The following is a 26,499-nucleotide window of genomic DNA, read 5'->3' as shown; positions in this document are numbered from 1 at the left end:
CTCCGCCCCCCCCCTCTCGCCGGCCGCCCCTCTCCGTTTCCGGGCCCTTCCGCCCGGTCCCGCCTCGTTCTTCCGCTCGGGCCTTGGTGCTCCGCTCTGGCTTGGGGCTGCTCGGGTTGCCCCGGTCTTGATCTCCGGGTGGCCCTTCGGCTTCCGCCCGGCGCCCCCATTCCCTTCTTGTCTGTGCGCGTTTTTTCTCTCTCTTTGTTCTCTTATTCTCTTCTTCTTTCCGGTGGTGGGCTCCGGCATTCTCTTTCCCTTTTCCCGTTCGGTTTTGTCTTTTGTCTCCGGCCGTTCCTGTGGCTTCCGTCCTCCGGGGTTCGTTTTATCGTTTTCGTCCATGTCGCTGCGTGGTGTTTTATTTCTGTTTAGTGTGCTGCTTTTGGACATGGACCTTCGTTCGTTTGGGTGTTGTTCTTCCTCGGGTGAGTAGGCATTTCGCTGTGAGGTTCGCTGGTTCTCCCCATCACGCCCCGGTCTCACGGCGCCTACACCATCGCCGGATCATCTTAGATCCGGAGGGCGCGTTCCGGGGCTCTGCGTCCGCCTCCCGTCCCATCCACCCTTGGCTTCCTGGGCGCGCTGTTCCGGTTCTCGGGATTTCGCTGTTGATCACCTCTCCGTTGCACTCCGTTAGGTTACCGATCACCTACGACCCTGTTTTCTCGCTTGTTCACACTCGGTTCGACAATAGATGGAAAGCTTGTCGGGGATCAACACTTCATCGACTGACTGGAGAGTGGGTTCGGTCCGTCGTTGGTTGGGTTGGGTTTGCGTTGAGTCCGTTTGCTTACTTATGGGTTCAGAGCACTGTGTCTTCCGGTTGGTTTTATTTGTGGATAGCTTCATCCGGCCGTGGCGCTCGGTGTTGCGCATTTTTCGCCCGAGCATCCATCATTTTGTTACCTCGCACATGCAAATGCAAATAATAAGAAACAACTGTCAACTATTATATATCTAGAGAAGTATATGTGAAGTGTATGTTCAAGTAGTGGAATGTATATCTTTTAAATTTTGCTATTTTTTAATGTAACTTTGACAACTCTAATATAAATCGATGGACAGAATTTTTGTTTGGGCATGTAATAAATAACATATAATAGTGTTCTTGAGTCTTTCTGTTGCCTCTCAATAGAGGATATGTTATTTCATAAAAGGACGTATTTATACAATGGAGAGTCAAACCCAGACCCCTTCACTAAGAGATGTTGGTGACATAATATCACATCCAACGTAATAACAATTTATGGATCAAACTAAAAACTGTAAGAAGTTTATAGGATCAACAAACCAAATTAGACATGTCATCAAACCCTTATGGTGAAAGCAGCAAAGTTATTTGGAGTGAACAAGAGGGCAAGACCGAGCAAGGGTTGCAGGAGAAGGGGCATTGTAGAGATCATTGCGGGGGGGTGGGGCAAGAGATATTAGAGTAGAAGAGTAGACACAAGATGCAGAGGACAGCAATCATGGGAGAGGTCCGAAGCTTAATTTAGGGATTCTAACGTATCATAGGAGTAACGAAATTTGAGCAATTGTAAGGCAATTAAGTATACAGGAGTAATAGTAATTTATACAAATTCTATTGCAAGTGAAAAGAGATGAAATACAAAACATTATGGTACAACAATATTAGTATAACCACAACAGCAGGGTTACCAACAACGGAGGCAACAGCATAGACACCCATAGAAGGTCGATCAAATAGGTGGTTCGCAGGTACACCGACTGCAAGTAAACTACTTCCTGAATAAGCTCATCAAGGAGAAATTTATAGCGCTATTTTGCCCCTCCATCAATTGCTGCCATTAATGGGAGGCATAACTAACTATTGCACAAACCCAACCAGCCGATGACTGGCAGAAACTTATTCTTGTATTACCTTTGATCCACTCTATTTATCGGGGCTCTAACTCCGTGATTGATGCTTCATTGATAGATATTGGAATTGACGTGCTTTTATTTTGATCTGATTGGGTGTCCTGGCACTTTTCCCTTCTTCAAGCTTGCTTGATCCCATTCTGCTTCGCACGAAAAAATGCTGGTTGTGAGGGTACTGAAAGAGTAACTGAACCGCTGCTCAACATAAGGACTATATTCGCCATAGTGGGTCTGTCAGCTACATCTTCCTGAACACACAATAAACCCATTTGAATGCATCTCATCACTTCAGTTTTTGAACAGTTTTCCCTAATGATTGGATCAACCATATCAAAGGTTGTCCCTGCATTCCAATGTTTCCATGCCTGCAACGATTGATCCGCATAAGTCATTAGCAACCTCTGGTATTAGTCAAAGTAGATAGTAGCAAAATACAGTAATAAGGAAAAAGACTTACATAGTGATACACCTAAAAGGCTATCAGTTGCAGAAATATGAAGAGAAAGGGAGAAAAGAGGAGAACTTCAGAGAAGGGAGGGATGAGGATAAAATTTCTTTGTTAATTTGCTCTTTCACTCTCAAGGTATTTATAATCGCTCAATTACAATTTCCTCGCCTCTCAACCGTGAGATCGATTAACCCCTAGAAAATATTCATCCCACAAACCTGTCTCTCGTTGTCATAGGATTTCCATTCACGCTTTTATTCTGATATTTCCCCTTTGCTTTTACAGCGCATAATCAGTTAGGCGATTTGGCATCTGGCGTGCTCTGGTGCTGATACGCAGCACTTCAGTTGTGATCTTCTGCCCCTGTCTTGCTGTAACTGAATTTGGGTTTGTTGGAAGTTGTCATGGAGGTGGTCCTGGCACAGCCGAAGCCTGCTCTGCTGCAACTTGCTCTCCCTCAGGAAGCTCAGAATTTCGGTTCGTATCACATAGCTTATAAGGTCCTCGGCAATGTCAGACTGATAGAAACTACTGTTCTTCTTTCGAGTCACAATCTCTAGAACTAATACACCAAAACTGAATACATCTGACTTGACAGAGAATTGTCCATGCATTGCATACTCCGGGGCCATGTAACCACTGTGAGCAATTCTTATTAGAAAATTTAACAACTAATGGTAACTATACAGACTCTAACATCACATTTCTCATTGATTAAGTTTCCGTGGATGCCATGAGTAGCTTTAAACCCAACCAAAACTCTATTCTTCCAAAGGGTGGGAAGGAAAGAAAAATTCACTCACCAATATTGTCCAAACTCATTTCAGGTTGGCTAATCCTATTCAATAATACATATTCATATTGAGCATTTCCAGATGGGATTCCATCTTCAAGAAAAACCATATCGCTTATTCTTCAGCTAATTCAGGTCAGGTTTTTTCACCAAACCAACCTAATACCATATCTACTCATTTTAGTGAAAGAAGATAATAAGGGTAGGTTTTTCCTCACCAACCATGGAAGAGCCTACAAATACTAACCACGTATTCTGGAGGAAAACCAATTATTTAAGAACTTGACAAAGATAAATGCATCAAGATGTTTCCTTTCTAATTTATCATAACTATGATATGAAAAGAAATAAGGTTCTGAATCTTACGAAGTCCCAACAACTCTGTTATTATTCGCTTGACTTTGGTCCACACCAAATATTCTTGCCATCCCAAAGTCTGAGATCTTGGGATTCATTTCCTTGTCTAATAAAACATTGCTGGGTTTGAGATCCCTATGAATAATTCGAAGGTGGGAATCTTCATGAAGATATGAAAGCCCTCGAGCAATCCCTTCTATGATCTTGTAGCGTCTTTGCCAATCTAGCAACATGCATTTCTCAGGATCCGTGGTCATCCAAATAAAAGATAGAATTAGCATTTAGGATTACACATAATCATTCATCCAAACAGGTTGGGGCATGCACAAATGATGATAAAGTGCCATAAGTTTTCATTTCCCATTGCTTTGCATAAACTAGAATGCATGATTCATGACCGTCCACATAACATGTGAGAAAACAACTCCCAAAACGAAAGAGATAGGGCGAGAACATTCATCCAAAAAAAAAAAAAAGAGCCAGGGAGAGATGTGGGTGTCAAACGAATCAAATAGTAAGTGATGAAGGCCTTTGTTGGGTACAAACTCATAGATAAGTATCTTTTCTTCTCCGTCCAAACAATATCCCAATAGCCTAACAAGATTGCAGTGTTGAAGCTTTCCAACTAACACAACTTCATTCTTAAATTCTTCTCCACCTTGCCCTGAGTTTTTGGCGAGCCTCTTGACAACGATTTCTTGTCCATTCGAAAGTTTACCCTGATGACACAATGCAAGCAATTGGTAAACTTCTTTGTCTTCGCAATCAAATGAAAACTATTGTAAATAACTACTTTCTTTCTTTCAGTGAACAAACTGCTAACTTCCGATCTTACCTCGTAAACAGAACCAAAACCTCCTTCACCAATTTTATTGGCCTCCGAGAAGTTGTTTGTGGCTGCAAGGACCGTACTTAACTCAAATTGCAATGCTGCTGCATTTTTAATTGTATTTCCGTCTGGCACAAGCCACACGGGAAGAAAAGTTAAACAGATATCTGCCAAGGATGAATGAGTAAACTACACCCCTACAGGATTATTATATTCAAGAAGACTCGGAACCATTGGCTTCTTTAGCCAGCAGAGGTACAAGATGTAAGATCAGTTTCAGATCTTACATCTAGAAATCTATGGCTCCAAGACCAATATTGAGTTCTCCATGTCATCAAGTTCAATGACCAAGACTCTAAACTTTGAATGATCAAATGGAGTAACGAGTACATTGATTGATTTTGAGAGAGAGAGAGAGAGAGAGGATCAGAGGAGGAAGACAATTATAGAGGCAAAAGGTGAGATTATTAATGAATGCAAAGTGGTGAATCTAAGTTGGAAAGAGACGAAGATGGCCTTGTTGTTTTGTGAACCTTCCTCAGAATATCAATCTGATGCATCTGGAAAAGCATCGAAGATCTAAATCTCTCTGATGACATGCATGGGTAATTGGTGTGAATAGAGAAGCCGGCAAATCAGTCGGAAAAATTAGAATAAGAATACAGTAACCACCATATAAGACAAAATAAAATCATTCAATAATATAAACATGGGCGAATTATGAATAGACCTCTTGGATTTGTAATTAATTACACTTACTATCCTTAAAAAAATGAATTACAAATACGCCCTTATTGTTAACATCATCATTAACAATAAGGGTATTCTTTACAAAAATAAATAAAAAAAATTAAAAAAAAAAGAGTATTTGTAATTGATTTCTTTTTAAAGGTAGTAAATGTAATTGATTGTAAATCCAAGGGGTCTATATGTAATTTGATATTCTAATGTCAATAGCCAAGGTGCGAAATTTCGGCAAATTTCGCCGGTTCGCACCTGGGCGAACTCGGTGAAATTTGCCGAAATTTCACTGATTTTAAAAGTCATTTCGATCATAGATTCATAATAAGTCGTCTCCTTGTTTGCTAGCGTTTCCTTACGGTATTGTTTGAAGGATCTCCTCTAGTGTTAACTCCATCAACAACTACAATGTTGTTGTTTCTCATCTTTGTTGAAGTCGTTATCTCTAAGACTTACCATTGAATCTTTCATAAATCAATTACTTTAAACTTGTTGGATAATTATATTACAAATTCTACAAAACACAATAATGGAATTGCAATACAACTGAAAGATGAAGATCCTTAACTAATCTAGAGAGATTGATGTTGCAATCGAACGAACCACCGATGAATGAGGTTGAGTCACACCTTGAATGTTGTTTTTAAGGTAATTGATGCACCCTACTACCAAGGGTTCTTCGCACCACCGCCTCCAAGAAAAAGCAACCTCTAACTAGAAAATGAGATAGTTCTCTAGTCCTTTCAAGGAGCCAAAAGCTAGAATACAACACTTAGACAAACTCAAAGGAAAATAACTTTTAAAATAAGTAACAAATAATACAAGTGTGAGGAATATCTCTACACACACCACATGCAAGGAAGGGGTTGGGTTTATACAGGCCCAAACCACACCTTTTTTTTTTGGGTAACCTACCACACCTTACACCCGTTGAGATTCTCAAGGCAATGAATTGGGTCATTGAATTACAATGACTCACCTCCTCACAAGGGGGAGAATCAATTCCCTACTAATGAATAATCAAATGGGCTTGTTCCTTCTCCACTAATGGGAATAAATCAGCTTGACTTTACCTCCCCACTAAATGGAGAATTAATTATCATATTCACTTTTTTGTGTGAACTAGATTTAATCCATTTAATAACCTTAATCCCACTCATGGTAATGGTCATGAATAGTGATAAAGTTGAAATAAGAATGGAAAGTCAAGAGTTAGAATTTAAGTAAATTCTACCCTACAAGTAAGCCCACCTCATCACCATGATCAAAACCTTTAGGACCCATGACCAATGTCATGAATGGCCTTTTTTACTCATGGGTGCCTCATTACCACCCTTACCTCGTGGGTCGCACACACTAAAAAAATTACAAGAAAAGAAATGCAACAACTAATTTTAAAACTTAATATCAATTTTAATAAAAAAAACCTAACACTCGTTAAAAACAGGATTTTGCTTGGGAGCAGTGCTTACGTGGCACTGCTCCAAGCAGCCAATGGTTGGATTTTAATTTTGATACTCATATTAAATCTCTATTGTCCATTATGAACATATGCTTTAAAAACTAACTTAAATGAAATAAACCATTTTTTTTTCAAACGAACCGAACCATCTGAGGTTCAACTCAAACCTATGCTAATGTGAGCGTCCACTGCTCAAGATCATCTTCAAACCGTAGCCTCTTATGGAACCATGATAGCTCCGCCACCGACGCCGGCCACGGAACCAAATCACCACTCGTCTTCCAACGCCGCCGACGCTCTCTCCCGACTACTTCATCGCTCGCTTCTCTCCTCCTATTACATCTCCTCCAATCGTCTCTTCCAACAACTCCGATGAAATTCTTTCTTCCTCATCTGAATTCGACTTCTCTTTCTCTCTCCTCTGGTTATTTCTGTTGGAATGCCACTGAGAACATTCATCATCTGTCCTTTGTTGCTTAGCATGCTAGAAGACGGAATCTTAACTTCAAATGGCAGTTGTAATGTTTCTTGAAGGTCTTAAATAGAAAACTTGCGTTGATTTCAATTCGGTTTGTTAAGCAATCTGCAACTGTTTCTTCTGAGTTCAATTCTGCAGGGTTTCCTAAACTGAAATCAAGAATGACGCTTTGGCCTTCAACCACTAAAGGCCCAACACATTTATCTCGCCTCTCTACCATTTTCCTCTTGATGCTCTGTTTTCTCTTTATAATTTTATTCATCGCTTCTTTTTCTATTCTCCGTATTTCCTATTTTTCTTCTTCACTACTTGAATCTCCGTTAAGGCCTGCAACATCATCCCACATCTTAACACCAACCTCTATCGACCACATCATCTTTGGGATTAGTTCTTCTGCAAAATCATGGCCTCAACGCAAGGAATATGTACGCCTATGGTGGAACCGATTTCACATGCTAGGTTGTGTTTTCGTTGACACGATGCCATCAGAGAAATCTGCTACCAAAGATGAATTTCTTCCTCCTATATGCATCTCTGAAGATACATCTCGATTCCGTTACACTAACAAAGCTGGGTATCAATCTGCAATTTGTGGGGCTAGGCTTGTTTTGGAGACTATTGCTCTGAATCACTCTAATGTCAGATGGTTTGTTTTTGGGGACGATGACACACATAGTGTTCTTTGCTAATAATTTGGTAGAACGATTTGTAAAGAAGAAGACGAGTGCTTTTTTTTTTTTTTTATTTTTAGATAGAGTTTTGGTTTTCTAATGGTTCGTTTTGAACCATATGAACCGGATGAACCGGGTCTTTTCCACTTAAAATTTATTTTCTTTCTCATGGGAAAAATCTACAATAATGATTTAATCTAAGTTCAACTTTTTATCCGGACCGTTCACTGCTTGGAGCAGTGCCACGTAGGCATTGCTGCCAAGCAAAATCCTTAAAAACACACTGGGAGATTTCTTCGAAAAGAATATCCAAACCCAGGTGGTAGACCCGGATCCCCCAGATCCACGGAAGCCTCACGTTCCTGAATTGAAGTATCTTATCCAAAGTCATCTCGTTTACCCTTTGACCCAGTTGGAGATGGGATTAATAAATAAAATCTGAATTTTTAAAAGACTTGGTTGTTTAAATCTTTCGTGCAGTTGGGGTTCCGTCAATTATGTACAACAAAACTAAGCTTTCATTGGAAGGAGACAACGCTAAGGCAATGTCTTTGGAAGTTAAGAGAAAATTAGTAAAAGAAAGGGAGGAAAAAACTAATAAACATTAAATTGAATGGGTTTTGGGGTCTAATTGATCCATGGTGCCATTGTTTCTCCATCCGTCATCTTTTAGGTATTCAGATACATAGTAGCTCTCAGAAGACATGGTTGAGTAAATTAGATGGGTTTTGCCAACCACACAATGTTCTTCCCTTGAATCGAATTGATGATGATGATGAACCATGGTGAACTAAGAAGAGAAAAATTTTCTCATCCGCTAGTTTTTTCTGATTCATAAGCTAAGGGAAGTGTATAGTCAAACCTAACGAACCAGCTCTACTAAACATCCCAAGTAGTGACCTGAGCCTCTATCTATCATCTCTTCCGATTCAAGGAATAACAAAATGTAGCACAAATCATTCATCCGAAGAAAAACAATGTAGCACAAAGTTCACCATACACTTATTCTACACTGCACTTTTCTATTCAGATTATTGCCCTCATTAATGCCCTCAAAGCTGATTGAATCTTCATTGAGGGATAATGGTATCGACCTGCTGCTCTTCGATTGATCTGAAATGACTGATTCCATTTCGCTTTGCACATAAAATGCAGGTTGTGAGGGTAACGGTTGAGTAACTGATTCGCTGCTCAACATAAGGACTATGTTTGCCATAGTTGGTCTGTCAGCTACATCTTCCTGAACACACAGTAATGCAACATGAATGCTTCTTTTCACTTCACTTCTTGAACATTTCTCTCTCAGGAGAGGATCAATGAATTCTAAGGTTGTTCCTGCATTCCAATGTCTCCATGCCTGCAACAATTGATCCATTTTAGTCATTAGGTTATCATGATTAAGAAGAATTGAAGGACTAGTCGTGTTCAAGTAGATTCTAGCAATATAGAGTTACATGGAGAAAAAAGTATTGATGCTCATACTCACATAGTTTGTAAGGTCCCCAGCAAAGTTTGTATGATGGAAACTACTGTTCTTTTTCCACTTACAATCTCCAAAACTAATACACCAAAGCTGAATACATCTGATTTGACTGAGAAAAGCCCATGCAATACGTACTCCGGAGACATGTAACCACTGCAAGCAATTATTATAAGAAAATTTAAGCAGATAAGGGTAGTTATAGGGGATTATACTGATCAACCTTCTATTCAATTTAACCAAAGCTTTTTTGCTCGGGGAAGATGACTAAGCCCTTATTTTTGCCTTCCATAACAGGTTAATCAGTAGTTACTAAAAAGAGGTCAGGATGGTCTAACCAAGATTACATTGTCATGTTGAACATTACAGATGGACAGAACAATCCTCCTGTAAATTACACCAAGTACTTTTTTTTAAAAACTAGATTTAACTGCCTCATCCAAATTAAGGTCGGGAATATATGATACAGAAAATTAGTCTAATACCATGCATATGCATTTCTTTCTGTTCTCTGCTTATGTAGACCTAGACAATGAAGGTTATAGATTTCAGAGACGGTGAAGTTAATTTAGGGTAGCCATCAATTTTATTGGGAAGAAAAAAGAAAAATGATTCAATTAATTAAGAACTGACAAATTGAACTTGGCAAAATGTCTCTGCTCATAAATATGAGAAGGAATGAGGCTCTGAAAACTTACTAAGTCCCAACTATTCTACTTGTGTTTTGTTGAGTTTGGTCGATGCCAAAAATTCTTGCTATCCCAAAGTCAGAGATCTTAGGATTCATTTTCTCATCTAACAAGATATTGCTTGCTTTAAGATCCCTATGAATAACTCGAAGGCGAGAATCTTCGTGAAGGTAAAGACACCCTCGAGCAATCCCCTGTATTATCTTGTGACGTTTCTGCCAATCTAACTACAAACGTTTCTCAGTATCTGTAGACAACCAAAAGGTAGAATTAGAATTTAGGATATGGTCAATTTGAGAACCTTGCTTATCATGAAAGGTTGGTTCATCAACAAAAGAGGATGAAGTGTCATGAAATTAGATTTACTTTTGCATTCACTTTTGATTGTAGTATAATTTATGGAAATTCTTATATTTTGAGAGAACTACTACAAAGAGAAAGAGAAATAAGTATGCATGGGGCAAACCGAATAGGAAGTAATCGAGGCTTTTGTTGGGTACAAATTCATATATAAGGATCTTTTCTTCTCGCTCCAAGCAAAATCCCAATAGTCTAACCAGATTGCGGTGTTGAAGCCTTGCCACTAATGCAACCTCATTCTTGAATTCTTTTGCACCTTGCCCTGAGCTTTTTGAGAGTCTCTTGACAGCAATTTCCTGTCCATTGTGTAGTTTACCCTGACAACATATTACAAGTTATAAACTATGTACAATGAAAGCCACTTTCAGTAATTCCAAACTCATGACTAATTAGAATTTTTGCGATGGACTTCGAAATTTTACAGACATGAACTTTTCTACTTTCTTACCAAGTGTACAGCACCAAAACCTCCTTGACCAATCTGATTGGCATCTGCAAAGTTGTTTGTGGCTGCAACAATTGTATCGAAGTCAACTTGTAATGACTCTACACTTGTAATTTCATTCTCACCTACACACATGCCAACAAGAAAGAGAAATTGAGATTTCAACCATTGAAGTTAATGGATAAATAGTCCTCCCAGCGAGAACAACATGCCAAAGTAGGTGCCATTGGCTTAATCCGTAGCCACTAGAGATAAAAGACGGAAGATCACATATCTTACATCTGTTTTTCAATGGGTTCAACTCTAAGACTGAACCATCCAGGTGATCAACTTATACGAACTGACGACAATCAACTTTGAAATCAATTTATGGCATTTAAAGTAAGTTAAAAGGCCAAAGATGATACCATTTTGCCTTGGCGCTTCCTCCTTTTTCTTCCGGAATACCAGACAGCCCAAGAGAATAGAGACAATAATCACTCCTGCACCCACAGCTGGCACAATAATGCTAACAATTTTCGTAGATGAGCTTCCTCGATTTTCTGGATACAAAAATTTAATAGCAAATCAGAAGAAATCCCAAATATATGAGATTGTCAATATATGGCAAGCTGTTCACTAGCTTGGAATTAAAGGCATTGCTGTTCCCACTCGATATCTTTAGTTTCAAGACTGATTTGATGAAGATTTTCAGATGCAATTTCGATTTGAAGAAAACCCACTTTTATCACAAAAAAGAAGAAAGAAATTTAGGGGAGTAAATTCTGAGCTTTTAAGTTGCAAGAATTGGGAAACAGAGTAAAAGTCCCTTGTTTCAAGTTCCCTATATAATCAGAATTGAAAACTTCAAGTTGCTCACCAGTATTGGCTGTTGTGTCGCTTGAGGCCGGCGGAGAAACAAGAGAACGTGAAGGAGCCTGTGCTAAAGCGGAAACTCGATAGAAAAGGTACACTTCAAACCTGATATTACAGCTTGGATTGAAAATCCTTCCTCCTTGCTTGTCGCTTTGGAGATGGGATATGGCATCCACAAGGCATTTGTTACAGTCGCTCACTGATAAATCAGGGTTGCACTGTGCTAGACAATAAAGATTCTCAAATTTTGTAAAAGTAGCTTCTTTAGTGGCAAATCGATTAGAAATTGAGGCAGCTTCGGTTGCAACCTCGTTTGCTGTATCGGTCAAGAGCTGTTTAAACTGAGTTGGGTTAGAGATGCTCTTTGGATTCGACAAGTTGAAGGTAGCAGCCTCAAAGAGAATAGAGAAAAAGGAATGGTTGGAGTAGCGAAATGTACACTCGTCATACCAAATGATTCCATATTTGGCCTTTGGGCAGCGATTGACGATATCTTCGGCGGCAAAGTTAACGCAGTCACGGCAGATATCGTGGGTAACATCACCTCTGCAATAGTAATGGCCGAAAACCGCATTGGGAATATTGCCGGCGGTGGCAATGTGATAGGCATTGTTGGAGTTGGAGGTGGCCAGGGAGGAAAGAGAAGAGAGAAGGGTTTTGAGGTTGGATTGGTACTCATCGTTGGATGGGTAAAAAATTGAGTTGGAACAGGACTTGTTGGTGTAAGTTGGATTGACGCAGCAGCTGAAACTGACTAAGAAAGTGAAGGTAAGGTAGAAGATGAAGAGCAAGACTACAGTGGTGGCTTGTGGGATCTTCGGTAAACACTGTTCCATTTTTTCTTCAACTTTCGAACTCCGATTTCACCGATCGACCATTGGCCCTCAGATGGTAGTTTGGAAAAGGATGGTTGACCCAGCAAAACCCCAGTAGTCTATCCAGATTGGGATCTTGAAGTTTTGCCACCATTGCAACCTCATTCTTGAATTCTTTTGTACGTTGCCATGAACTTTTTGAAAGTCTCTTTTTACGCAATTTCCTGGAACGATGTAGCTTCAAGTTAAAATGAAAGCCAATTTCATTAATTCCAAATTCATTATTAATCAGAATTTCCATGCGATTGAAATTGAAATTTATGAGACAATAACCTGTCTACTTTCTTACAATGTGTATGGCACCAAAAACTCCTTGACCAATCTGATTGGTATTTGCAAAGTTATTTGTGGCTCCAACGTACAACTGTATCCAAGTCAAATTGTAACATGCCAACAAGAAATAGAAATTATGATGTCGACCATTAAAAAAAGTGAATGGATAAATAATCCTCCCAGCAAGCACTTGCTGAATTAGGTGCCAGAGATAAAAGATGCAGAACACACATTTTACGTCAGTTTCTCTCTGGGTTCAACTCCAAGATTGAACCATCAAATGTGATCAAGTTCAACGAACTGAAGGCACTTTTAACTTTGAAAAAATTCATGTGGTTTAAAGTGAAAAGGCCACTAACTGATACCATTTTCCCCTGTCGGGTCCTCCTTTTTCATCCGGAACACCAAACAATACAAGAGAATAGAGACAAGAATCACTCCAGCCGAGGCTGGCACAATAATGCTAGCAATTTTCCGAGGTGAACTTCCTTGATTTTCTGCGTGCAAAAATATAAAAACAAATCAGAAGACCAAATATATGGCAAGCTCTGCACTAGCTTCGAGTCAAAGGCATTGTTGTTCCACTGGGTATCTAACTTAAGGCAGTACCTGTGACATCATCCACAAGACATCTATAACAATCGTCACCAGATAAATCAGGACTGCACTGAGTCGGACTGTACAGATTCTGAAATTTAGTAAAATTAGATTCTACTGTAGCGACTCTCTCAGCATCAAATTGGCCCATGGTTGCTATCTCGCTCATCGTATTGCTCAACAGTTGATCAAATTGGTATATACTGTTGGATGAGTGAAAGGTTGTTTTAGAGCAATCGTTGTCGAAGTTAAGTGGGTATGTGCAGTTGCTGAATCTGACCAGGAAAGTCGGAGCAAAGCAGAAGTAAAGGAAAAAGATTGTAGCCGCTGGTTTCCTGGTTTCACATATGGTTCCATTGTTTCTTCTGTCCACTATCTCTCTCACCAGTAGCTTTCGGGTAGTCGTTTTACAAGCGTTTAGTGCGGGGGATGACTGACCCAGTTTAAAGGTTTTGACAGTCGCGAACATCGCTGGACGAAGCATCGTGCCTGCACCAATCTCACCTCATTTGGCCTTCTGTGTTCCAATTTTCTGTTTGGCAAAAACCTTCTGAGTTTCATTTTGAATTTGAAAGTATATTTCAGTCCAAAGAAAGTGTTCACAATCTGAGAAACGCAAACTAGGGGAAAAGAAATTAAACTAGTAAAGCGAAAACCTGAAGGAACCTAGCTGGAACCTGGAAGGTGATTCATCTCAGCAGAATTTCCAAGTGTTAGGGTTGTCACCTTAACTAACACTGGTCCTTACACCCATATTCTTTGAGAATATTTAATCAAGAGTATAATTGACCTTTACTATCGTAAAAGTGGTTAAAGATTATGGTTTTACATTATAAATAACATCCTGGGTCTCTGTATCGGTTACCACCAAATCATCTAGAATCTCCCTTTTCTGCTTCCAGCTCTGAACTCTGCTATAGAGGAAGTTGAACAACTCTTGCAGCTGATTCAATCAGTTCACATACCACCGGATCCTCCAACTGACTCCTAAAAATGGTGGGTTTATTCCCGGGGGTGTTATATTTGGAATTAAAGCAGAATTTCCAAGAACATGGAGAACTTAATAAAAATAAATTAAAAAAAATTAATTTAATAGAGTTTTCTTGAGTCTTTCGGTAACCTCACAATAGAGGATATATTATATCATAAAAAGACGTATTTTATACAAAGGAGAGTCGAATCGTAACCTCTTCACTAAGAGATGTTGGTGACATAATATCACATCCAACATAATCACAATTTATTTGGAGCAAACTAAAAACTATAAGAAGTCTATAGCATCAACAAACCCAATTAGACATGTCATCAAACCCTTATGGTGAAGGTAGCAAAGTTACTTGGAGTGAACAAGAGGGCAGGACAGAGCAAGGGTTGCAGGAGAAGGGGCATTGTAGTGATCATTGTGGGGGGTAGGGGCGAGAGATATTAGAGTAGAAGCAGAGTAGACACAAGATGCAGAGGAAAGGAATCATGGGAGAGGGTCCGAGGCTTAATTTAGGGATTTTAACGTATCATAGGAGTAAAGAAATTTGAGCAATTGTAAGCAAGTATACTGGAGTAATAGTAATTTATACAAATTCTATTGCAAGTGAAAAGAGATGAAATACATAGGTAACAACATTAGTATAACCACAACAGCAGGGTTACCAACAAAGGAGGCAACAGCATAGACACCCCATAGAAGGTCGGTCAAATAGGTGGTTCGCAGATATACTGACTGCAAGTAAACTACTTCCTGAATAAGCTCATCTAGAAGAAATTTATAGCGCTATTTTGCCCCTCCATCAATTGCTGCCATTAATGGATTATTTCCATTCAAGGCATAACTGACTATTGCACAAACCCAACCAGCCGATGACTGGCAGATACTTATTCTTGAATTACCTATGATCCACTCTATTTATCGGGGCTCTAACTCCGTGATTGATGCTTCATTGATGGATATTGGAATTGACGTGCTTTTATATTGATCTGATTGGGTGTCCAGGGTACTTTTCCCTTCTTCAAGCTTGCTTGATTCCATTCTGCTTCGCACAAAAAATGCGGGTTGTGAGGGTACTGAAAGAGTAACTGAACCGCTGCTCAACGTAAGTACTATATTCGCCATAGTGGGTCTGTCAGCTACATCTTCCTGAACACACAATAAACCCATTTGAATGCATCTCATCACTTCAGTTTTTGAACAGTTTTCCCTAATGATTGGATCAACCATATCAAAAGTTGTCCCTGCATTCCAATGTTTCCATGCCTGCAACGATTGATCCACATAAGTCATTAGCAACCTCTGGTATAAGGCAAAGTAGATAGTAGCAAAATACAATAATAAGGAAAAAGACTTACATAGCTTATAAGGTCCTCAGCAAAGTCAGACTGATAGAAACTACTGTTCTTCTTTCCAGTGACAATCTCTAGAACTAATACACCAAAGCTGAATACATCTGATTTGACAGAGAATTGTCCATGCATCGCATACTCCGGGGCCATGTAACCACTGTGAGCAATTATTATTAAAAAATTTAACAACTAATGGTAACTATACAGACTCTTTAACATCACATTTCTCATTAATTAAGTTTCAGTGCATGGTATGAGTAGCTTTAAACCCAACCAAAACTCTATTCTTCCAAAGGGTTGGAAGGAAAGAAAAATTCACTCGCCTTTATTGTCGAAACTCATTTCAGGCGTTGGCTAACCCTAGTCAAGAATACATTTTCATATTGAGCATTTCCAGATGGTATTCCATCTTCAAGAAAAACCATATCTCTTATTCTTCAGCTAATTCGGTCAGGTTTTTTCACCAAACCAACCTAATACCATATCTATTCCCTGTAGCTCTCTGCATTTATGAAAGAAAATAATAAGGGTTGTAGATTTTTCCTCACCAACTATGGAAGAGACTACAAATACTAACCCACGTATTTTAGAGGAAAACCAATTATTTAAGAACTTGACAAAGATAAATGCATCAAGATGTTTCTTTTTTTATATTTATCATAACTATGATATGAAAAGAAATAAGGTTCTGAATCTTACTAAGTTCCAACAATTCTGTTTGTATTCGCTTGACTTTGGTCCACACCAAATATTCTTGCCATCCCAAAGTCTGAGATCTTGGAATTCATTTCTTTGTCTAACAAAACATTGCTGGGTTTGAGATCCCTATGAATAATTCGAAGGCGGGAATCTTCATGAAGATATAGAAGCCCTCGAGCAATCCCTTCTATGATCTTGTACCGTCTTTGCCAATCTAGCAGCATGCATTTTTCAGGATCTGCAGTCATCCAAATAAAAGATCGAATCAAGATTTAGGATTACACCAAATGGATCAATAATTCATCCTAACCGGTTGGGGGCATGGACTAATGATGATGAAGTGCCATAAGTATTCATTTCCCATTGCACTTCCATTTGCATAAAGTATCCACATAACATGTGAGAAAACAACTCCCAAAACCAAAAAGACAGGGCGAGAACATTCATCCAAGAAAAAGGAAAAAAAAAAAAAAAAAAAAAAGGGAGAGATGTGGGTGTCAAACGAACCAAATAGGAAGTGATCAAGGCTCTTGTTGGGTACAAACTCATAAATAAGTATCTTTTCTTCTCCGTCCAAACAATATCCCAATAGCCTAACAAGATTGCGGTGTTGAAGCTTTGCAACTAACACAACCTCATTCTTAAATTCTTCTCCACCTTGTCCTGAGTTTTTGGCGAGCCTCTTGACAGCGATTTCTTGTCCATTTGAAAGTTTACCCTGATGACACAATGCAAGCAATTGGTAAGCTTCTATGTCTTCGCAATCAAATGAAAACTACTGTAAATAACTACTTTCTTCCAGTGAAAAGACTACTTTCAATTACTTCAGATGCATTTCCAGTCAAAACTTCTACCTCTGGCAAGATGAAATTTGAAAAATACAAGAATTTGTTACATGTCTGTAACTTCCGATCTTACCCCGTAAACAGAACCAAAACCTCCTTCACCAATTTTATTGGCCTCGGAGAAGTTGTTTGTGGCTGCAAGGACCGTACTCAACTCAAATTGCAATGCTGCTGCTTTACTAATTGCATTTCCGTCTGGCAAAAGACACAAGGGAAAAAAAGTTAAACACTGATATTTGCCAAGGATGAATGAGTAAACAACACCCCTACAAGATTAATATATTCAAGAAGATTATGAACCATTGGCTTCTTTATTGAGGTACAAAATGCAAGATTAGTTTCAAATCTTACATCTAGAAATCTATGGCTCCAACACCATGATTGAATTCTCCATGTCATCTAAGTTCAATGAGCCAAGACTTCAAACTTTTGAACGATCAAATAGAGTATTTTAGAGTATATATATAGGGATAATTACTATTGCCTCTTTACTATTACTTAATTATTAAAAAGACCTTATTCTTTATAAAATTACTATCACCCCTCAATTCTAACTGTGTTAAGAGACATAATTGAGTGTTTAATATCTATTTTGCCCTACTAGAAATAAGAAACCAAAACAACCCTATTTTCCTCATTTATAATATATATATATATATAATACCAATTTTACATTTGTATTCTTATCATCAAAAAAAAATCTATCAATAATAAGAACTTCCTAAATTTGATAATGTCAAATTAAAAAGTAAATAAATAAAGCCAATTGAAAGTAAGAACTTTCTAAGATCTGATAATCTCAAATTAAAAATAAATAAATAAAATATAAAATATAAAGAATTACTATTTTTTTATTTTCTTATATTTTGAAAACAAGATTTTTATTATTATTATTTTCTTTCTATATCCATGCTTCTCAGAGAGGTCAATTTAGAAAAGATCCATGCTTCTCAGTGGAAAGGTCAATTTAGGAAAGATCCATGCTTCTCAGTGGAGAGGTGTTGGGTTTGACCCTTGCGGACGGCATTATATTTCCAGCATTAAAAAAGTATCAGTACCAAAAAAAAAAATTTGTTTAATTATGATAATTTTTTTCGAATTACTAAGAATAGTATTTAATATAAAGTAAAAGTAACTAAAATCTTGGGGATATTTTTTTAATTTTTAGATAAATCAAATATGTCACATCATCACTTTAATAAACTGAACTTAACGGCAAGGGGCATAGTAATTACAAGAAAAATTTAAAGTTGAATTAATAATTTAAAAAAATATAAAGGATAAAATAATAATTAAGCAATAGTCTAGGGGCAATAGTAACTATCCCATATACATATATATATATATATATATATATATATATAACAAAAAAAACAAAAAATAAATACCTACCAATGTCCTTTGATGATGGTTGCTTCTTTTTCTTTCGGATCAGCAAACAGAAAGCACAGAAAAGAACCAGTCCTGCTGCTGCGATTGGCACAAAAATGGCGACAAATTTTCTAGACGAGCGTTTCCCTGTATAAAGAATTGATCAAAAATTAATATTCCCAGACGTGACTCGACATGATAAACCAATTTTTCCTTCCGATCTGATACTAGATCATGGCATCTTAAGATCTGCTAACGCTAAAATAAAGTAAATCTCAAGCTTGGAATTAGAAAAATCATTCCTTCGAACATGAACTTCGCAAGCAATTAGAATGTTTCAGAAAGCCCTTTTTTAAAAAATTTAAATTGGCTGATGGAAATTCCGTAAGAAACAGAGTAGAAGTTCCTTGTTGTTCAAGTTCATCATATAATCCGAATTTAAAACTCAGGAGCTCACCAGGACTGGAAGTTCCGTTATTCGGAGATGGCAGAGACGAAATAGTTGGCGAGGGAGCCGGTGCTGAAGCTGTGAGTCCATAGAAACGGTACACCTCAAACCTAACAATACAACTCGGATTGAAAACCCTTCCTCCTTGCTTGCTACTACAGCAAGTGGGGAGCAAATTCTTGACATAGTCAAGGCAACTCGAACACTGATTCCCTGATAAATCAGGGCTACACTGAGCCAGAGTATACAGAGTCTGGACTTGCGTAAAAGTAGCATCTTCAGTGGCGAATCGAGTAGAATTTCTGACTGCTTTAGTTGAAACTCGGCCCGTCGTGTTGGTTACGAGCTGGTTAAACCGAGTTGGATCAGTGATACTCTGTGTATTCGACATCATCACGGTAGAGGAAGTGGTGACATTGGAGAAGATGGAGGTGTTGGAGTAACGCAACGTACACTCGTCGTACCAAATCACTGCAACTGTTCCGTTAGGGCAGCGCGTGATTATATCTTTAACGGCGAAACTGACACAATCACGGCAGACATCGGGGGTTACGTCGCCTCTGCAATAGTAGAGACCGTAAACCGTGTTAGGACTCCGGCCGACGGTGGCGTTGTGATAAGTGTCGTTGTTGTTGCTGTTGGATTTGGAGGTGGCGTTGGAAGAGAGAGAAGATAGAAGGATGTTTAGATTGGATTGGTAGCTAGGGCTAGCAGTTGTGTTGGGGCAAATGTTGTAGAGGTAAGTAGGGTCGGTGCAGGTAGTGAAGCTGAACAAGCATGAGAGAACAACGAGGGAGAAGAACAAGAAGACAGCTCTGACTCTTTGGTTCATCTCTGCAAATGGTTTCATCGTCTCTCCAAATCCAAAATCTTGCCCACCTCGACCGTTGGTTCTATGAATTTCAGGGCTTAAGAAGAAGAAGAAGCAATGTCTTCGCCGAACATGCTCAATCTCTCAGGTAGGGTCCCACCTGACCTGAAACCCTTGGTTGCAGGCAGGAAACAGCTCTATAATCTTACGTGGCTCTTACTGACAGACCAGTTTTGACTCTTCTATTTGAATAGTCAACAAATACTACTTTAATAACGTAAATTTAAATCTTCTTCTTCTTTATTCCCTCCTCATTTTATTTTTTTATTCCTTATTTTTTATTCTCGAAAGTGTAAATAATTTAGTAAACAGTAGATAAAACTCATGGGTGCGTCCAAGACCCCGTAAATTTAAATCTTGGTTTGACACCTCCTCGTGGTTTTTGATTCCACGGTACCACTATTGGATGCAGACGTGAGCGTTTGATGAAATCACAATACTTCTACCAAATTTAATAGTAGGATTTATAAAACTGTTCAGCCACCACCTTCCCATAGTTCTAATACATGATTTGGTTCATCTTACAGATCAAACCGATTTTGTTTATTTATGTTGATTAAATATACATGTGATATTTTGAATGGATGAAATTTAATAAAATTCATATAGTATGTATCCAACGATGGATACCACAAACACCACCACATTAGATGCATTACTAAGCATGATCCGCATCAAAATCTAACGTTGTGAACTAAAATTGTTTATTTCAATGTGAGTAAAAGATTATCTCAATGTGAGTAAAAGATCTGAATTCAAGTCTATAAATATTTTTAAGTGGTTATTCAACTAGAATACTTATCAATCACTTAAAAAAAAAACTCAAAAGAGGGTATGCCCTGGATTATGTGATCAAAAAGATTACTAAAGAAAATGACTATGTCATCAAAACGGTCCTAATTCTATAGGGTTGGTGACTTTTAAATGCAAAAGTAGAAGATTGATTTTTTTAATTTCAAAAGTGAATTATGCTATTTGTAGTCCCCTACTTAAACTTTTGATTAATTATTTAATACAATATTTACTTTGATTATCATTATTATTATTTTTTGTAAGAAAAAAGAGGGGATGTATTGATGCTGATTTTGCACCACCTATTACTCAATGTTTGAACTTTTGAGTTCGACTTATACAAGCTCCCTATGAACTACTAATGCAAGCACTTGTCGCGTTAGTGTAGCCCCACCAGGCTTGGGGTGTAATGCATAAAAGTCAATAGTGAATCCATTCCTAACAAATGAGCACACAACTATCCAATGCAAAAAACAAAAGAGCAAAGAGTATTCAAACCTTTTCTATTCATCGTATTCTTTAAAATATTTGATATATTCTTTTTTTCCCTTCTCAAATAATATAAACATGACATATCCCCTAGTTAATGTATCCCCTAAGTAATTTCGATTACCTAGGGGATATGTCATGTTTATATTATTCGAGAAGGGAAAATTATATCTATCAAATGCTTTAAAGAATACGAAAAAAAAATAATAATAATAAAGAAATACTATTTTGGGTGTTGAAAACCTGTATAGAAAAAGGATGTTAAAGTTTTTTTTTTTTTCAATTTCAAAAGTGAGTGTGCAGAATACTGATTTTGATGGACCTTGCTTGCTTGTTACAGCTAATGACAGAGACAACAAGACACTAGTGTAGGCGTGATAGATGATCCAGTAAGAACCCCCAAAATCCCTCAAAGGTCATGTCAAGACAGGATGAGGATGATTAACGCTGAAGCTTTCAGTGCTCTTGACAATTTGGCGACTTGTGCCTAAGTCCAGCACCACTCAGCTGGGGACCTTATGGGATATTTCAGCCCATTGAGCTGGACAGCCCCACGAACCTAATGACTGGCCAAATGTGGCGTATTGGATTTTTCGGAAGTCGCATTTGAAGAAATGATGGAACGTTTATCACTGCAATAAAAGAACATATAACTATCAAATTTTTCACAGTAAAAGGCAAAGAAATCTGTACCAATAGTCTACTGTAAATTTGGATTATAGGTTAGTAGCTATTCTGCTAAAGGCTAGTGGTGCTGGAAGTTGGAACATAGTTGCTAAAGCTTGAAGAACCAAGAAAGGGCACGAAGGAGAATAACAACACGGCTTTTGGCTCGTGGGTTCATCTCTAGGGATGCTTTCACACTTTCTCCAAAATTCATTGTCGCCACCATTTTGGTTTCTAAAGAAGGAAATGACAGTGGAGAAGAAGCAAAGTCCAGATTTACTATGCCTAAGTTTTCTTTGAGTGGATGGGATGTGCTTCTATCACACTGATAGTAGCCTCCTATGTAAATACAGTAAATTCAAAACGTTTGGGTCCTCTCCAGGAAGAATATCTTCCATCGAAGTATCTAGTGAGTGCTAATAGTTTATCACATGGAATATACTAATCTAACGATTAGGATAAAATTCTTACTTTTAGCCAGTCTATCAAAGTAAAACCCAAATCCAACTTAGATCTACTTCTTCCCCGTTGAGACCTGCAAGAGGAAAAATTAATCCTCATGGATGCCAATGACAATGCAACCATGGATGTCTTTGAAGGTGAAAAAACGAATGCGGAGCTTCTCCAAAAGCTTTTACAGGGAATGAGGCAGAAAATGTATAACAGCCATGAGCCATGGAAGCAACGAGTACATTGAGAGAGAGAGAGAGGAGGAAGACAATTAGAGGCAAAAGGTGAGATTAATGAATGCAAAGTGGTGATTCTAGGTTGGAAAGAGACGAAGATGGCCTTGTTGTTTTGTGAACCTTCCTCAGAATATCAATCTGATGCATCTGGAAAAGCATCGAAGATCTAAAACTCTCTGATGACATGCATGATCAAGAAAATGCATGGGTAATTGGTGTGAATAGAAAAGCCGGCAAATCAGTCGGAGAAATTAGAATAAGAATACAGTAACCACCATATAAGACAAAAAAAAATCATTCAATAATATAAACATTAGCAAATTAAATATAATTAATATCATCGTTAACAATAAAGGGTAATTTGTAATTGATTTCTTTTCAAGAGTAATAGATATAATTTGTAAATCCAGGGGGTTTATATGTAATTTGATATTCTAATGTCAATAGCACTTACCTTTATACCACAGATGTAATGAAATAATAACAACCACTAGAATTTGAACAGGGTGAGTTAAGGCATATGGACATTACTTTCTTAAGATATTTTTATGCCCCCTTAAATGCAGATTGAGTTTGACTTTGTCATCCTTACCTCCAAGATACAAATTTTCTTAGATCTGAAGGCTTGCACTCCAATAGATTTTACTTGCAAAAAAAATACAAAGGTAGTACAACAAACAAAAGGGAAGATAACAAACTAGAACGTTTTAATCTTTGAAAATGAGATTCTCAAGACGGGTGATAAAACACTCGTAGGATTGAATACCATACTCCAATTAGTTTTTTGAACACCTATAGGCAGGATGGTATCTGTTCGTAAGGTAACCTTAGTAAGAGCAAGAGTTGTTACTAATTGTACAATCACCTCTCCATAGCAAAACCTCAAATTTTGGTTTTTCGGATCATGACCAACAACCCTGATATGAATATTAATTAAATTTAAATAATATTATATATCACATGACTTGGTGGAGTCCATAGGCCATGGCCATAGCTAGGCCTGGCTTAACCCAACTTGACGCGTGTGCGTGTGATCCGTACTAAACTTTGTACTAGCATACTTTCCACTTAAGAGCAATTATCATATATATATAGTGTTATCGTTACTTCCATTTGATATAGGACTAAAATAAATATGGTAAATAAAGTTACCTTGTTACGCAAAGTTGCCAAAAACTTTGAATTGGAATCTTTCCTTCCACAAGAGTCCTAAAAGTAAGAATCAAACAAGAATCTTCGAAAACAAAAATATTATATTCTATTATTTGTTTTTAAAACAAAATCCAACAGGAAAAATTTCAGAGATTGTATTGTTGTGGGCATGCATGAGGAACCTTACATCTAGGCTCTTTCAGTCTGAAATAGGAAGACAAACGGATCTGAGTTCTAATCAGATTTAGTGGGTAAAAATACGAATTAATCTTAATCATGAGATCAATATATCCTACGTATCAAGATGTTAAAGCACACTCGGCACTCCCAAGAGATATTCTCTCCGGAGAAGAGTCAAACCCAAGTTGAAGAAGGTCATGATTCCAACATCTATTCTTTTGCACTATCCCCTTGGGCATTGTGAGCTTTCAGTGGCTCTGACTAGTTTGATATAAGAGACTTTGTCGTTCTCTGAAGTAGACATGCACCTTATTGCATCCAAAGCGTGACGTCGCCAATTAGGTCACAAGTGATATAATGGGGTTTAACTTTAGTGTGCATATGGTCAGGATCTCCCTGAGTGGTCGAGGTTAAAGTCTTGAGTCTCTTGACCACTTCTTTCTTTCTTTTTATTTTTTATTTTTGACCATTTCTTTCTTTCTTTTATTATTTATTTATTTATTTAAAAAAAAAATTTTTGATAGATAGGTATGGTTGAAAAGTTTGAAAAAAAAAAATCATGCAAATCGCTTACCTCTTACTGTTAATTGTTGGGTCAATCCACAAGTCTCAGCATTAATTGTCCGACCATAGGATTTTCTTCTCTCAATGTGAGTTACTTGTGGTTTCCATATCGTTACAGTTTCCATATAAAGTACGATTGCTTATCCCGAATTTAGCGGGATTACAAACTGGTCTCAACCAGGGTGTTTGAACCTACCATGGTTTGACATGGTCAGAAGTTATTTTTTACTAATCAATCATAAAAAAAAACAATATAGGACATGATTAACTCCAATGGATTATGTGATCAAAATGGTCTTTAAGTCATACAGGGTTGTTGAATTTTAAATGTAAAAATTAAAGTAGATGATTTTCGTTTTAGAAGGAAGTATATATGCGATTTGTATCATGAAGTGCCTTATTTAAACTTTTGATTAATTATTTAATACACTATTTATTTCGATTACGTAGAGGAGATGGCATGCTTTTGTTGAGTAATGTTTTATTTATGGTTTCTTTTGGTGGACGATAAACTAATGTTAAATCTTCTTAATGCAATATATTATGTGTGAGTCTCAACCAAACTAACACAGTTAACCGCTATTAAGTATATTTAAATTTTAAATGTGAAGGGTCTCAACTAGACTAACACCAGGTTATTTAATATATTGTGCTAATATGGTTTTAAAAAGGATAATTGTCATTAAGCGTTAGTTTTATGATTATGTGTATGTGTGTGTGTATATATATATATATATATATATATATATATATATATATATATATATATATATATATATATATATATAACATAATGTATTAAATAATTTGAGAGGAATCTGGTTCCTCCATATTTGAAATTTGAATATGCTTAACTGTGCCTAATGGTATTAGTTTGGTTAAGACCCACACATGATATATTGTACTAAAATAACCCAATATTAATTTTTGGTCCACTAATAAAACGATTCACTCATAAGATTTTTCCCATTTTATTAGAGAAGGGAAAGAATATATATACAAATGCTTTAAAGAATATGATGAAAAAATATAAATATCCTATCACGTGGTAATTATATTATTTATGCACTTCCTATTATATCCAATTCTAATTTTCAAGTTCCATAGTTTTTTACCAAAAAAAAATACCATAATTTCGCGACTACTTTAGGTGCTGATGACATTTTAAAGTCGTTTGTAGAAAGGGATGTTCTTTGGACCACTTTTATACTACTATTGATGTAGATTCTTAATGGTCCTTCCATTGCAGCAATATCCTTTTCGATTTCAAAACTTGAATGTGGAATATTGGGATTCCTTGAGAGAGCGTTTGTTTTACCAAAAAACAAAAAGAGAGAGCGTTTGTTGATGGAATAAAGTGTGGTGGAAAAAAAAATAAAAGATTGAGAGAGAAAAAACCCTAATAGGAGCGCCGATAGAAGGGGAAAAAAAAAAAAAACCCTAGCGATGATATCGGAAGAGAGCTTAGCGATGATTGGTGCTTCGACGGAGGAACTCGATCAATTGAAAAGAAGTAGCAAGAAAGTAAAGCGTGGACAACCATGCCAAGGGGATGATCCAAAAAATTATTCTTCTCCTCCTTGTTCGCAGGTTGACACGGATAGAGACGCATGGATTTCTCCTTCCTCTCGTTCTTATGTCGATATGGTTAGAGGCTCAAGATCCACCACTCGAATAGAAGATGACCAGAAGGTGTCTTATGACCAGAAGATGGAAGACAAAGGATATGACAACGATGGGTTTTCCTATGAGGGGCTTTCGGATTGGGAGACGGATAGTGAGGAGATTGATGAAGAAATTCTTAACAAGGAAGATAAATTATGCCCGACAATTGTGTTATCAAAAAAGGAAAAGGAGAGGCTATGAGCTCCTTGGCAATAATCGCTCATAATTAAATTAGTAGGGCGATCAATGGGATTCCTATTCTTATCTAAGCGTTTGCCTGCACTATGGAAACCGGTAGGCTCTCTAGACCTAATTGATATAGGGAATGAATTTTTCATTGCAAAATTTGGAGCACAGGAAGACTACAGGAAAGTGCTAACTACGGGTCCTTGGATTGTTGGCGACCATTATCTCTCCATTAGAAAGTGGGAACCTGATTTTAACCCAGCAGAAGCAGAGGTTCGAAAATTAGTGGTGTGGGTATGGTTCCCAGGAGTTTCAAT

The 26,499-nt window shown here is 37.6% G+C and overlaps 2 protein-coding genes and 1 pseudogene across 4 annotated transcripts in view; all 3 read right to left on the bottom strand.

Annotated features, from left to right (window-relative positions):
* Positions 1 to 1,996: 1,996 nt before the first annotated feature.
* Positions 1,997 to 7,209, bottom strand: LOC149004356 (cysteine-rich receptor-like protein kinase 10). The gene is made up of 6 exons (XM_089168626.1): positions 7,062 to 7,209; positions 4,315 to 4,436; positions 3,985 to 4,198; positions 3,489 to 3,723; positions 2,818 to 2,968; positions 1,997 to 2,246 (listed from the first exon to the last, which is right to left on the bottom strand). Exons 1-6 carry the CDS (start codon positions 7,207 to 7,209, stop codon positions 2,001 to 2,003), a joined length of 1,116 nt encoding a protein of 371 aa, XP_089024752.1. The 3' UTR covers positions 1,997 to 2,000.
* A 1,272-nt stretch (positions 7,210 to 8,481) lies between these two features.
* On the bottom strand, positions 8,482 to 12,391 carry LOC149004355 (cysteine-rich receptor-like protein kinase 10; annotated as a pseudogene). The gene is made up of 7 exons (XR_016169969.1): positions 11,494 to 12,391; positions 11,042 to 11,176; positions 10,638 to 10,759; positions 10,296 to 10,506; positions 9,839 to 10,076; positions 9,147 to 9,296; positions 8,482 to 9,017 (listed from the first exon to the last, which is right to left on the bottom strand). The product of XR_016169969.1 is annotated as a cysteine-rich receptor-like protein kinase 10 (transcript).
* A 2,447-nt stretch (positions 12,392 to 14,838) lies between these two features.
* LOC149004353 (cysteine-rich receptor-like protein kinase 10) overlaps positions 14,839 to 26,499 on the bottom strand; it is a 49,474-nt gene continuing 37,813 nt past the window's right edge. Inside the window, exons 1-7 of one of the 2 annotated variants that reach the window (XM_089167978.1) lie at positions 18,941 to 19,919; positions 18,505 to 18,630; positions 17,186 to 17,307; positions 16,775 to 16,985; positions 16,268 to 16,505; positions 15,575 to 15,725; positions 14,839 to 15,482 (exon numbers count right to left, since the gene is read on the bottom strand). In XM_089167978.1, coding sequence (XP_089024104.1) covers positions 15,135 to 15,482; positions 15,575 to 15,725; positions 16,268 to 16,505; positions 16,775 to 16,985; positions 17,186 to 17,307; positions 18,505 to 18,630; positions 18,941 to 19,781 — 2,037 coding nt within the window. In that variant the 5' untranslated portion in view covers positions 19,782 to 19,919 and the 3' untranslated portion in view covers positions 14,839 to 15,134. Of the gene's footprint in view, positions 15,483 to 15,574; positions 15,726 to 16,267; positions 16,506 to 16,774; positions 16,986 to 17,185; positions 17,308 to 18,504; positions 18,631 to 18,940; positions 19,920 to 26,499 lie in introns of those variants that run through there. The other variant, XM_089167979.1, reaches the window with a different exon arrangement.

Source organism: Hakea prostrata, chromosome 9, assembly GCF_041222555.1.
Source record: "Hakea prostrata isolate BN-2017 chromosome 9, UWA_Hpros_2, whole genome shotgun sequence".
Taxonomy (NCBI): Eukaryota; Viridiplantae; Streptophyta; class Magnoliopsida; order Proteales; family Proteaceae; genus Hakea; species Hakea prostrata.
The sequence above is the reverse complement of the archived record's forward strand: the minus strand, read 5'-3'. Positions and strand labels throughout refer to the sequence as shown.

Bases quoted from the DNA above. Each gene is read 5' to 3' on its own strand.
- LOC149004356 (XM_089168626.1), bottom strand. From the start codon at position 7,209: ATGGTAGAGAGGCGAGATAAATGTGTTGGGCCTTTAGTGGTTGAAGGC. The intron at 4,199-4,314 runs GTAAGATCGGAA...TTGTGTCATCAG, and splicing joins GTTTTGGTTCTGTTTACGAG to GGTAAACTTTCGAATGGACA. The intron at 2,247-2,817 runs GTGATACGAACC...CAATCGTTGCAG, and splicing joins CCGAGGACCTTATAAGCTAT to GCATGGAAACATTGGAATGC.